The 14,100-nt window shown below is 47.2% G+C and overlaps 1 protein-coding gene across 1 annotated transcript in view; it reads left to right on the top strand.

Moving 5' to 3' along the window:
• Positions 1-13,134, top strand: part of GDPD5 (glycerophosphodiester phosphodiesterase domain containing 5) — a gene marked incomplete at both ends in the record, with an annotated part of 96,813 nt that extends 83,679 nt beyond the window's left edge. The window contains 5 exons of the mRNA XM_079549170.1: positions 531-688; positions 2,212-2,359; positions 4,936-5,018; positions 11,553-11,665; positions 13,019-13,134. Coding sequence (XP_079405296.1) covers positions 531-688; positions 2,212-2,359; positions 4,936-5,018; positions 11,553-11,665; positions 13,019-13,134 — 618 coding nt within the window. The remainder of the gene's footprint in view (positions 1-530; positions 689-2,211; positions 2,360-4,935; positions 5,019-11,552; positions 11,666-13,018) is intronic.
• Between the last annotated feature and the right edge of the window lie 966 nt (positions 13,135-14,100).

The raw sequence follows: 14,100 nt of genomic DNA, 5'->3' as shown, positions 1-14,100 counted from the left end.
TGCCTGGCCCCTGAGCCTGTCAACAGTAATTGATCTGACACATTTTCAAAGCCTGCTGTGAAATCTGGGAAATCCTTGCCTTGGGTTAGAAGGGATGTGGCCCTAATGAAAGAGAGTGAATAAAACAGATCTCAGCCATGGGATGTTGAGAGGCTTCTCCTGCACCATCTTGTGCTGTCAGCATTAGTCCCTGTGCCCTGAATTGGGCAGGGAAGACAGATTGTTAGGTGTGGGGTACACTAGACCTCACCTCACGAGCCCTTGGCTTGATCTGTTTCTACCTCAACCCTTTTCACCTCTAAATTTTCATGCATTATATATTTCTCTGTGTTCCCCAACCATCCTGAAGTGCATTTGGATATAAATCCAGGAGGCTGTGTGCCTCTCCTAGACTATTTGTATGACAAATAAGGCAGAATCTATCGTGCATATTTGCTTCTGGCTTAATGTAAACTGGTTATCTGCAACCCTTGGCTGGTGTTACCTGCTTTGTGAACCCTCTTTGCCTTGACCTCCTTCTGCCTCTGCAGGTGATGTGGCTGCCGGACACGGAGCGGCAGCTGGTCAGGCAGATTGCTCCAGCTTTCCAGCAGACTTCTGGCCTCAAGTTGGATGCAGAGCGATTGAGAGAGAAGGGCATCGTGAAACTCAACCTGCGTTACACCAAGGTCACGAATGAGGATGTCAGGTAGAGTCCTCCCTTTGGATGTGGTGTTGGCGGCACGTTGCTCTACAGCCACGTGTGCATCCCTGTCCCAGCAGCATCTTTCTTGACCTGTCTGTATACAAGCACTGTTTCGGATGGACTTGCTGTTAAAAAACCTGAGCTGTGCCAGCTCGTCCCTCCCGTTACCCACAATCCAGGCTGTTCCCAGGGTTGCTCATTTGCCTCGTAGAATCGTTAAGATTGGAGAAGACCTCTAAGATCATGAAGTCCAACCGTCAGCCCATCACCACGTTGCCCCCAAACATGTCCCTCAGTGCCACATCTGTGTCTCATATATGATGATCCTTTCTGAAATACAGATCTTTGAATATTTCTTATTCCATTGTTATCTCTGGAAAAAGGTGACTTTGTTTTCATCTCCGTCAGCAGCTGCCCTGTTATCTGTTAATCTGCTCCAGAGCTTCTGTGGCAGATTCTTGATTAGTCCGGTGTCTAATCTAGTTCTCAGAACTTTTTTGGCAGACAATTCACATGTTCTGTTGCTGTCACCTGCTTAGAGTGGTTAGGCCTTGTCTTTAATGAGACTGTCACAGCATGTGCAGCCTTCTGGCAGTGTGTATCTGAACTGTACACAGTGCTAGCTCATGGCTTTGCCCTTTTCTCAGAAAGCGTGGGTTGTCTCTCATAGAGACCTTTTCCCTTTTTTGGAGTTCAAATTTATTCCTTGCATAAGTATTTGAGAAATGAAACATGTTTTCAGATGGAAAATATATATATATACTTAAATGATTTGTCTTACTATACATTTGGGGCTGGAAAGAGAGAAGAACTGAGAATATGGCCCCTAACTGTTTGCTTTGTCTCCTGGAGAGGACCATATGCCTGCTTTGGAAACTGGAAGATGTATCCCTGCAACTGTCCCTAAAACAAGGGCATGGGAACTGTAGGAACTCATGTTGCAAACTCGATCCGTTTTTAGTCAAGCAGACTGCCTGTGAAACATGATGAGCATCTGAGGTAGATGTTAATTTTACATCAGCATGATGAGGTGCTGTATCTGTCCTTTATGATGATGTGTCTGAAGCAGGCTGAGTCCTGGGGCAGGTAGTGCCTGGGAGGAAAAGAAAGCTTGTGCATTCCAACCACTTGACTGCAGTGCCATTGGCTTGCCTATGAGGTGACTGTGCCCTTTTAAAAACCTACTTCATGTGATTCATAGCTAATATGTCTGCGTTTCAGCAGTGCAGATGATGATGAGAACTCTCTGAGACGGAGATTTCAAGTTGAATATTAAGAACAATTTCTTCTCCAAAGAGCAGTTGGGCACAGGCACGGGCTGCCCAAGGAGGTGGTGGTGTCACCATCCCTGAAGGTGCTCAGATCTGTGGGGATGTGGCACTGAGGGACTTGTTCAGAGGGCACGGTGGGACACATTGGAGTGGGGTTCTTGGAGGTCTTTTCCATCTGTAATGATTCTACGATTCAATGAGATGAGGCACTGATGACTGCAGGACTCATCCCTCACTCTCTCTTCCTTCTGGCAGAGACTACATGGCAGCAAACCTGAGCGTGAATCTGTACACTGTGAATGAGCCCTGGCTGTACTCCATCCTGTGGTGCACTGGTGTCCCGTCGGTCACCTCCGACAGCTCCCACGTCCTTCGCAAGGTGCCTTTTCCCATCTGGTTGATGGTAAGCACAGAGCACAGCAAGGTGCCGTGGACCCCTGGAAGTAGGGAACACCATGGGGAAGGTTTAAAGGTTGTTCACTGCATCCGTATTACCAGGGGCTTTTTCCAAGGATGTTCAGGTTCAATGTGGCCTTGAGTGTTTTCACCCTCTGTATGTCTAAGATGGCGAAGGATCAACGCACAAAACCTTCTTTCAGCTCTTTCCCAATGCAGTATTTGGGGACCTCATTTAACCCAACCAACTTTTTTGTATTCCTTCAGTGTAAAAACATCTTTCCAGACTTGCTGGGCATCTACTAGAGTTGCAGTTTTGTCTGGTTTTAATACCAGATGAGGACAGATTTTACCTCTGGCTACTCCGTTTCCATACTAGGAACAGAGTCCTTACCCATCACACAGGCAAGAAACCCTCTGAAAGCTCTGCTAGCACTTTGGGTCTCTGAACCAAACAAAACATTCACATTGGAGAGGAGGGAAAATAGTTGTATCATGGTATTCCCCAAACAAGCTCAGCTGCAGAGGTGTACATGGATATCATGGGGCTATTTTTTGGTAACAGATTTTTGTGGGGGTAGGACAGGAGGCAGCTGTTTTGCCACTGCTCTGGGAGATCCCATTGGGAAAGGGGAAATAAGATGAGCACAGGGGGAATTCAGGAGGTGTTATCTGCATCTTCAGCTGGAGGTAGGACCTCCAGACTACTGCCTGGATGAATGAACATCTGTGCATCTGTGAATGTCATTAGTCTTAGCTTAAAACAAGCATGGAAAACTGAAAATGGTCAGCAGACTGATCTGTTGGCATCAGAAATTGTCACTGTCTGAATTCTGCTGCTGCAAACATCTGTCTTCCTCTACAGTTGGCAGGAGTTTTGGGTACATCACTGGCAGCTTTTTACTCCAAAATCCTCACTGACAGCTATGAAAAGCAGCTGATGCTTGGAGCCCTCCTCCTAGGGCTCTCCCATCTGTTGGAATTCCAACACAGCATCCCATGGAGGAGGGTTTTGGAAGTGGAAAGCTTCAGTTGGGGTTCTAACCTGATGTCCTTAACATGAGTGCCCAGTGTGGTGCACCCATCCTGCCTGCGTTTTTGAGATTCTTCCTGAAAGGTTTGGGTTGCCTTCTGGATTCCAGCTTTTGTGCTCATAAAATCTTTGCTAACTCTGAGCTTTCTGGGGATTTTATGGGCGTTACAGATTTCTTTTTTTCAATCATCAATATAAAGTGCTAGAGTTTGCCCAGAAGGTTCTGTTCATGTCTGCTTATTCCTCGGGATATATCATGGGAAATGCAACTTTTGTCCCCACAGAAGAACCTGATACTTTGGGTGTTGTTGTGGAATACTAATTTGGATAAGTGAAAAACTTAGCTGTGTAGATTTTCTTCTGTCCTAGAAGCCTCCTGAGTTTTCATTCAAAACATCTATGATAGTGTTCTCCAATCAGGAAAAAAAGGCATTTTTGTGTCTTAATAAATGCAGAAAATTAGACAGGTGTTATTGCAGCATCAACACAAAGTCAAAGGTCTCTTTTCCATAATTAAGTTTGAAAATAAAGGATGAAATGTCTATCAGAAGTGTTAGCTAATTAAAGCACTGCCCTGCTCTTCCTGCTGGATAAATTGAGACACACAAAGAGGCAGTGACCAGAAAAACTAATTATTCTATTCTGGGAGACAGAGGTAGCAATGTTGGTGGTTCCCAACTGGTTTTACCTTTGTCACCCTGCTGCTGCATGAACTCCCCTTTCTGCATTGTGTTCTATTTCTCCAATTAAATATTATTTGTCTTCATTAATGGCATTGGCCATTGGGATGTTTGTGCCTGGGCTGGTAATAAATCAGAAACCTTTTCCTTAATTGGGACCGTGTCCTCCAGGATTGGGCTGGCCAAGCAGAAGTTTGTTGGCTGTTGCTGGTGGCTGTCATGGGTGGGTGTCTTCTGAGCACCATCAGGAGTTGATTATTAATAGTTATTACTTAGACCAGCAAATGTAGCAAGAGTTGCCTGTGCCTTAAAAGACAGAAATCGACAGAAATATTTTTTGTTTTCCCACAGGCTTGGATTTCCAAAGAGCCTCTCACCTCACCTTGAGGTACAGCTGAGATAGGGAGCTTCCAGCCCACAAAGCTCTGAGGAAACATCAGCACGTGCAAAATGCTTAAAGCTTAACATTCTTCCTGTTTGCTTCCTGATAATGCCACCTCAAGTGACAGGCTGACATTAGAAATGTCGTAAACATGAATTTATCTGTGACCCCTGCAGCTCTGTGCTTTTCTTTACTCAGAGAGTGGTGAGGTGCTGGAACAGCTGCCCAGAGAGGCTGTGATGCCCCGTCCATCCCTGGAGGTGTTCAAGGCCAGGTTGGATGGGGCCCTGGGCAGCCTGGGCTGCTGTGAAATGGGGAGGTTGGTGGCCCTGCCTGCAGCAGAGGAGTTGGAGCTTCGTGGTCCTTGAGGTCTCTTCCAACCCAAGCTGTTCAGTGATTCTTTCTGCCCTGGTGGTGACTTCAGCAGTGTCTGATCTCCCTGTGCATATACACAGCTTTAAGATCTGCTCCTGTTCTTTGTCTTCCAGCCTCCAGACGAGTACCGCCTGATCTGGATCACATCCGATCTCATTTCATTTATCATAATTGTAGGAGTTTTTATATTCCAGAAGTAAGTAGCATTGTTGTGGCTCAGCTCTCGTGTATTTGTGGTGTGTGTTTTCGTTGAGAGTGTGGGGTGGAGATGGAAGAGAGGACTGTGGTGCTCCTCAAGCATGTGGATTGCCATAGCAGGAAAACTGATTAAAAATTCCTCCAAAGACTGCAAACAGTAATTAATTCCACTTCTGAGATGACATTTGAATTCGATGAAGTCAGTGCTTTTAAGAGGAATAAGAGATCTCACAGCAGGAATGGCAGACTCCTTGCTCTTCTCATAAATGTGCGTGGGAGAGAAACCTGAAGTGTTTTTGGGGAAATGGACATCAAGGAGTTTAAATGCTATAGAAAAGGTGAGGAAATGGTTTGAGTTTCCGCAGTTATAGTTTTTACAGCAGGGTTGTCTTTTAGCTTTTCTAAAATCAGTTGGTTTCCATTAGGATGAAGAGAGTTACGTAAGTGATGCAAAACTGTTACAGCTTAGCAGATCCAATCGGTTGCCCAACTGGATGCTTGGAGAAAAAAATCCCCTTTTCTTCAAAGAAAACATGGAGGCAGAAGCCTCTAGGACCCTGAACACAGACATGGAGCAGAAAGGCTGGGAGCAGGACAGGCTTAAGACACCGATGAATCAGTAGGAGATAAATCCACTTGCTAATGGTAGAGTTGGCCAAACCACCCTCTTGATTCTAAGGGAGGAAATGACTGCGTCCTCCTGGTGATGTGCCTGCTCTCCTAAGAGGCACTTTAGCTGTCAGTGATGACACTGAAATAACCCTCTCTGGGAAAGAACGAGCTCAGGAGGAGGCATGCTCTTCCTCCAGTGAGAAGCAGCAGCCTTCCCCTGGGAAAATGTCATTTTGAAATTGCACCTCGCTCTTCGCCCGGCTTTGTAATCTCACCTGCTTTAGCATGCACAAAGCACTGTGCTAGAGACAGCAAGAAGCTTGTGCTTTCCTTCTTTCTTGATCTCCAAAATGCCTTTGTGTTAGGAGTTGCAATTTCATTTCCTTCAGCTTTATGAGCCAGTAATCTTGCTGTCATGCTGCCCCAGATCATCTGCTTGCAGCAATTCCTTTCCCTCCCCAGGGCAGATAATTACCTGGGCATTTTCACCACGCTACAGCAGGCTATTGCTCCTGCCAACACCTGCTATGGATTTGACTTCAGGCCATATGTTGGGTCTGTTGATTATGTCCTTCTAAATTTACAACTCGCACAGTCCCAGGCTGGTAGACCAGTGCCCAGTAGGTCATCCATTCCAGCACAGCATAATAGGATGAGAAGCAGATTCAAACCCCTCACAGATTCGATTTACCAACACTTAACAAAACCAATGACCTAAATGAGATTAACCAATCTGTTCATAATTTTGCTCAGACGTCTTGCAGCCGATTAAACCTTTTCTCCAGGTGGACGTGGTGGCTGTGTTGTCTGGAAGCTTCCTCTAATCCCTCAGTTTCATCAGTGGATTTAATAAGAGATTTCCCTGCCCTTCAGACTTTTATTTCTCAGTCAGGGTCAAAAATGCACTGAGGAGGCTGAAGGAAGGGACTGAGCTCCTTAATGCTCTTCTGTCAAGAGCAGAATTTAAAGGTCATGGCAATGAAATACTGCATAGAATCATTAAGGTTGGAAAAGACCTCTAAAATCATCCAGTCCAACCACAGACCCATCACCATCTGAAGAGTTTTGCATCATTTCCCAAAGCTGGTTTGCCAGGCTTTCTCTATCATGCCCACAGGGCACATCCAAAAGAGTTAAACTAAGCCATACTGTCGGCTATAGGTGTGCTTCATGGGCATTCTGATATATGGACTGCTCCTCTCCCCAGAATGTTTTTCCAGCTTGGAGGTGGTTTGGTGGAGTAGGGAGAGAAGAATCAGGGTGAGGAGTGGAAGGATTTTGGGATTTCTCTCCCTTGGGACAGCTCAACCCCAAGTCAGTGGAAGGAAGGAGAATAACTCTAGCGTCAGAAGCTGGATTTTCTACATCAAAAGGCTTGCCCTCCCGAGAGCTCCTGCTTTGTGCATCCCACTTAGGAGATGCCCATTTCCCTGCTCTTCACGGCTGCTTCACCACGCAGAAGAATGGGTATCAGCTCTGAGTCTGTGCCAAAACCAAGTCTCAGCAGAGCTGCCTATCGACTCCCTGCTGACGCGACTCAGCTCCACAAAGTGGGGCTTGACGTTTGGCCTTCAGTACGTCATGTGCTTTTGTTTTAGGGGTTTTTTTATGTGTGTGTATGTGTGTGTACTTCTTCCTGAAGTCCTTTTTGGGGTAAAACAGAGCTGCTTCCTCCACGCAAGGACCAGGGGGTGGGTGGGACCAGAGGCACGGCTTCGATGTGCTTGTCTCTCTCCTCCGCATGGCTTGTCTCTCCTCCATAGGGCAGGGCTTGCTCCTGCTCTTCTACTTCAGCTCTGGGAACAGGATCGTGCCAGGCCTTCCAGGAGGGAAATACCAACTGTGATGACTTCTAACCAATCTTTTTTGCCTCTTTGCCTTGTTTATTTTCTTACTGCTCTGACTGTTGTGCATGTTCCTCCTCTTTCTCTCTCTGCTGCATTCTGGCATCTCACAGCTATCACATGATCAGGTAATTCTGGTGCTTTCCTCCTCTTTCTCTTTTTCATTCAGCCTTCCTTTCTCTCTTTCTTTCTCCCTCTCTGCTATGGCTTCACTGCAGACAGACAGTGCAGGACGCAGCTTTTCCATGATGCTTTCAAACATCTGGCTTCACAGGGGGACCATAAGAGTCAGAACATTGCATGGTCCATAGCCACGAGCACCACGGGAGCCTGATGCTGAAGCTGGTGGATGCTTTGAAGGCAATCTGACCTTTCGTTACAAAGATCAAAGTTGTGCCCTTTAACACAGCCCTGTTCTGAGGTCCTGCAGTGTGCTGAAACTGGGCAGTTCCCCATGGAGATGATGCTTTCTCCGTGGAAATGATTTCACTACAAAATATCCTCTTCCTGCGTTTACCAGAGGTTTTTGGGGACCAACCTCTTCTAAGGTGGCTAATGCTAAATAAGATGAAAATGTAACCTGTTCAATTATATCAAGTATCAGTTCTCCAGCCTGGGTGTTAATTAATAGGTCTAACAGCTGAACAGGTTTGGCTCAACGACTGCTGCACTCATTGGAGCTTTGGAGGCTTTTCCCAGTTACACTACTATGAAACTGGAAATACAGTCTGAAAATAAAAACAGCAGTGAACCCAGGAATGGAATGAGCCTGGGATTTTGGATTTGAAGTGCCATGAATTGCCAACCCAAATTTCTCCTTGCGTTGACTGTTTTCTCAGTGGTAGTTCTCATCCCCTTGGAGGGAAGCACTGTCACCTTTCTGCAGTAAAGCCTTTACCATGTCCTTACTCAGACCAAACTCTCCATGTTACCTTCTCCATTCCTTCTGCTTGGCACCATGGGGTTGCATTTTTGAGGACTGGCTCCTCCCTATGTGTGCTCAGCCCCCCCGTTCCCCTACCCACCACCTTTGGGGTTGGGGTTGGCCATCTGGAAGCATCGCCTGCTCCACCAGGTACTTGGAATTGCAGTGTTCCATCCTTGCATCACCTCACCAAAATGGGGACAAGGAGGCTGAGTGTTCTCCTCCTTTCAACTCTCCATTGCTCTCTGGCATTTTTCATGTGGGTGGGGAGAAGAGAGAGGCATGGAGGAGTTGGTCAGGCTTTAGACAACGGGTGTTCAAGGCCAGGTTGGATGGAGCCCTGGGCAACCTGGTCTTGTATCAGATCTGGAGGTTGGCGGCCCTGCCTGTGGCAGGGGGTTGGAACTTGATGATCCTTGAGGTCCCTTCCAACCCAAGTCTTTGTATGATCCTATGAATAGCAGGATGGGGACTGTGTGGTTGTGTCTGGCTTGGCTCTTTGCTCACTACCATTTTATGACCTTGGTACCAACCAACTCTATTTTTTCCCCAATCTGTCCTCTCCCATCTCCTTTCCCTTCCATTTCTCCTCAACCCAAGCACCCTAGTCCTGGCCCTAACATGGTGTGTGCTGTCTCTGTGTTGTTGTCCCAGTATTTTTTAGTCTGTTCCTATCCCATGTCCGTCTGGTCTGCTTTGATGCCTCCCAGAACACGAACAACCTGCTGTCTGTCTGACACAACGAGCCCTGCTCTGGGCTGCCCTTTTTGCACATGTGACCGGTCACAACAGAGTCCAAGGGGGTAGGAGAGGTGTTATTTCCTATTAAATAAGCTTCCTGGTGACCCTAAGTCTATTGAGCTCAGCAGAAAATGTTTCATGCAGCGTAGATTGGTGTCACATCATGGTTAAATAGACTGATGGCACCTCTGCTAAGAGGGTATTTAAAATGGGGGTGGTACTGGGAGCTTGGTTTGCTTTGCATGGAGCTGCAAGCAGCTGTAGAAGCTAATTGAGTAATTGCATGACCCTTGCAAATTTGGGCTGGTTTTGATGTTCCTCCTTGGGTGCATTCCATTCGAAAATGCATCCCAGCTATGAGCCCTGCTCTGCTCCTTTTACCTGGAGCTGAAATTCCCTCCTGAATGCTCAGCAAGTCCTGACTGAACCTACTAACATTCCGTACTAGCCCAGAAAAGGGCCACAAAATGTTAGGGGAGAGAACTCAGAGGGCACCTGGAGTCAGTGTGCTTCAGCTCAGGTGTGTGCACAAATATCACCCAGAGAAGTGGTGCAAAAGCTGTCAGAGTGCTTGAGCTGGGGCATCCTGTCCAGAGCTCTGTGCCCTCAAGGGACCCAAGCCCTCTGTGAGATGACTCGAGCAAGAGATCACCCTGCATCTAGGCCATGCAATCCAACCTAATGCTCCATGTCCTAATGCTGTGGGCACAGGGAAGACCCAGCATGGTGCCAAAACGTTTTTTGGTCCTGATTAAGGAATTTCTTATCCTGTGAGACCCTGTGCACGTATTGATCTTAACTGGATCTGCCGGTGTGGGACAGTAAGGGAAAAATGGCCATCTTCCAAGTTTAAGTAGCTCAGATTAGATGATGGTGATAAAAGAAAAATCATTTTGGGGGCTTGGGGTTTTTTTTATGCTTTAATATCTTCTCCACCTCCTCGTGCTCCTTCTGGGTTGCTTTTGTCCACGGGTCCATGAGCTGTGCACTGTGACCATCCCACACCATCCCACCCCATCTGCCCTCTGTAGCAGAGCCCTGTCTTCATCCGTGCTCCAACAGTGTGGTGTCACCCATTGGGATTTGGGAAAAATAAAGTGGAAACCATGGAAATCAGCACCAGACAGATTCCTTTTATTTCACTTTATTTTGAATGGAACAACACCAGGACCTCATCTATGATTGTTTCAGGCCCGTGCTGTGGGCCCAGACTGGTGTGGAGCTTCTCAAATCTGCTCCTGGGATGGGGAGGGGGTTGGAAATGTAAGAGAAGGCAGCTGTCACTCACCCCCACCCAAAAGAAAAAAGGAAAAACAAACAAAAAAACCCATAAAAGGCAGGAATATCACGTTTTTATTTGGTGGGTAGCCACTAGATGGTGCCAGAAGATCAGAAACTCCATAGGCTGCCCTGAATCTCTGCTATTTTTCCACCAAAGAGTTTTGTTACGTCCCTGGCTCCGGCAGGGAGAATGGGAATTGCTGAAAACCTTCCTCTGTGTGCAGGAGGTGGAACAAATTGGTGGGTTGGGGGCTGTGAAAACCCACTAAGCCCCGATTTCCCTTTATTTGAAGGAAACATTCCTCCAATTCCTGTATTTTCTTTGAGGATCTGTGTTACGGAGACGCACACGGGGTGAAAAAGAGCTTTAAAAGCAAAGCCCTACTTAGCTTTGCTGCTGTTGTTGCATTTTCTTTATGTGCACTTTCAGAACAAAAAGCCTGGCCGATGTTCATGTGCAGCCAGGTTCTCATCAGCTTTACGTTGTCATTCACGTGATGGAAATTTTTGGTGAAGCTAAAGAAAAAAAGTGTGCATTTTGGGCTGGAAGCATTTAAGCAAAGACCTGGCAACTGGGGAGGGAACTGCCCTGAGGTAAATTCCATGCAGGGGCATCGTACATAAAGATCTACCTGCATTGGGAGTGCTCGTGCTTTCCTTCCAAGCATCTCATGCTGATGTCTTTGCTGCGTGTCTCAGGTTTGAGACTTTAATTTTAATTTGAGTTCTCTTCTCCTACAAATGCAAGCGAGGAAAAAGAAGTTCCTTCACTTGGCTCAGTCTTTGTTCCCTCGGAACCACTCTCAGAGTCAAAACAGTTCACCTCCTTAGTGCAGTTGTCCAGCTGATGTGGTGCAGAAGGGTTTGGGGTGCCTGCAGTCCTTGTTGGAATTAGTGGGATTGGGATGCTGAAGGCGGTTTGGAGATGACTCCTTTTTATGTTTGTACCCTCCCTGAAACCACATGCTCATCTCCAAACATCCTCCTGCCGTCCGGGGTTGTGTTGGTACAAGGGCACGAAAGCATTGAGGGCCTCCGGGACTTGGTCTTCCCAGTGTTGGTGAGCACTTTGAGGATGCTGTCAGGGGTGGGGAGACCCAGCCCCTGATTTCCCCTTCTTCTCTTGCAGGTGGCGCTTAGGAAACATCAGGACCTACAACCCAGAGCAGATCATGCTCAGTGCTGCCGTCCGCCGGTCCAGTCGGGATGTCAAGATCATGAAGGAGAAGCTGATCTTCTCAGGTATGGATCAGGGCCGGTCAGTCGAAGCTCTGTGCTTCATCCTTCAGTTGTCACTCTGCTGATGGAGGAAGCAGAGTCTCAGGCTCATTAAGGTTGGCAAAGATCCCAAAGGTCTCCTCCACCACCCCCACTGACCATTTCCCTCAGTACCACACCTTGATGTGGGTCTCATCTCCCACTGGTGGGATGGGATGGCTGGACTGACCCTGCTGTGAGACGTGGTCACTTTTGGGATGTGGTTCTGGCTCCTCATTCCCATATGGCTGCGGGTTTTCATGTTGGTATGCAGCAATCTTCCTCTTAGTGTGTCTGTCCAAGCCCACCTCCAAGAAAGATCCCAGGCATCTGTACAAAGGAAACATTTAGTTTTACAAGGCTAAAGTCGGTGTGTGAAGCTGGAATGCTCACGTTTGAAGGAATGTGACTGTAGTCTGCCTTTGGGCTCTATTATTGGCTTTTTTTCCTGGAGATCTTCAGCAGGGATCAGGGTTTATTGTACGAAGACAAGCTGTGCTTCAAAGATTTTACTGTGAGGAAAGCAGGCCTGATTCTACCCTCCATTGATGGTCAAAATGAGGATTAAACCCAGGGAAAACAGAGTAAGAGAGCAGTTGATGAGAGGAAAATTAAGCCTCCCCACTGTTTTCTAGGCATGAAATCTCTTAGAAACAAAGCACCTTCTGAGGTCAGGGGTGCATGTTAATATTTTGTGCCTCTGAAACAAACGGTTTCACTTAGAGTTGGTGGACATGATTAAAACATCAGTGGGTGTGTATTTTCCACAGTGACTACAGGAATCTTCCCGGTTCCAGAGCAGCAAATAGGGTAGAGATGATGTTCAGATATTTCTTTTTCCAAAGGTGAGTAATTCAGCATAGCATCACATGTATGGCAAGGTCCAGTTTTGTCTCTGGTGATTATGGAGCTTACAGGATCTGAAATTTAGAGATGAGCTCCAGCTTGGAGGTAATTCATTGCTGGATCTTAAATCGGGTTAATGCTACTGAAGCCAGAGGGAAATCCCTTTAGGATAAGATGGATCTCAATCTCAAATTGCATCAGGAGAGATTCAGACTGGATGTTAGGAGGTTCTTCACAGTAAGGATGGTCGAGAATTGCAGTGGGCTGCCCAGGGAAGTGGCAGAGCCCCATCCCTCGTGGAGCTTAAGGCACATGGATGTGGCACTAAGGGATGTGGCTTGATTTGGAGGTCAGGTTGGTGGTTGGACCGGATCCTCTTGAAGGTCTTTTCCAACCTAGGCGATGCTATGATTTTACTGGCTGCTCATCCACGAGGGTCTCCTGTATCTCGCACCACTGTGACAATGTCCCCCCCTCCTTTACCCTCCCCAGAGATCAACAACGGCGTGGAGACCACAGACGAGCTGTCCCTCTGCTCTGAAAATGGCTATGCCAACGAGATGGTCACCCCCACGGATCATCGGGACACCAGGCTACGGATGAACTGAGGGGCTCCAGCCCAAGCCCACGTCTGGCCAACCCCGTGTTTGCAACGAGAGCTGCGCTCTCCTGCTCTCCATGGGATGGGAAACTTTGATGAACTGCTGGCCGGGCAGAGATCCCTTTCCATTCCACCATCAGTGGCTGCTCCACCTCTCTGGTTCTGAGATTTGAGGGGCTTTTTTTTTTTTTTTTTTTTGTAAATATGTAGAAAATCTGAATTCCTTTTTTTTTTTTTTTTTTTTTTTTTCCTTCCTTGAGTGTAATTTTTCCAGGGCATGAGTGGAAATAACGTGTTCATTAAACCCTCTACGTTATGGCTGAAGTTATTTGAACCTTGACGTGACAGCCTGAGTCCCCCTGGGGGAGTTTGGGACAGTTCCCCCCACCCTGCTCCATTCCTTCCCTTGATGCATCGACTGTGTAGCTGAATTGTTTAAACTGTATGTTGTGAAGTTCTCGTGAAGTGTCATCTTTTTTTTTTCCTGTTTTCCTCCCCACCTTTTCCCTTCCTGGGCAATGAAGTGTTAGCTGTAATTGAACAGGAGCCTGCTTGGAGGAGAGAAGCTTTCCTTGGAGAGGAGATGGCACTGCTCTTCCATGTCGGAGTACAGAGCTGGGGAAGGAGTTGCACTGGCTCAGACACTTGGGCACATTCTCTCTGTCCCATTCCCCATCCCCAAAACTTGGATGTCGACACAAAAATGGCCTTCTTGAAATGTCTGTAGGCAAATCCTGGGTGGTAGCTGCAGATTGTCCTCTTGGCAGCAGTGCTTTGATTTTGCTGTTCTTTTTCTATCTTCTCCATGAGTTGGGCTCCATTGGGAGCCTGGATGGCTTGCAAAAAGCAATGCCATGGGCACCATCACTGTTCCCATCTAAAGTGCCTGCTATGCCACGTGGCACTTGCAGTTGCTCCTTACTTCACTGCATCCACGCAGGAAGAGGAGCAGCAGCAGCGTGAGCCCCTCTGT

This window comes from Tetrao urogallus, assembly GCF_951394365.1.
Source record: "Tetrao urogallus genome assembly, chromosome: 1".
NCBI lineage: Eukaryota > Metazoa > Chordata > Aves > Galliformes > Phasianidae > Tetrao > Tetrao urogallus.
The sequence above is the reverse complement of the archived record's forward strand: the minus strand, read 5'-3'. Positions and strand labels throughout refer to the sequence as shown.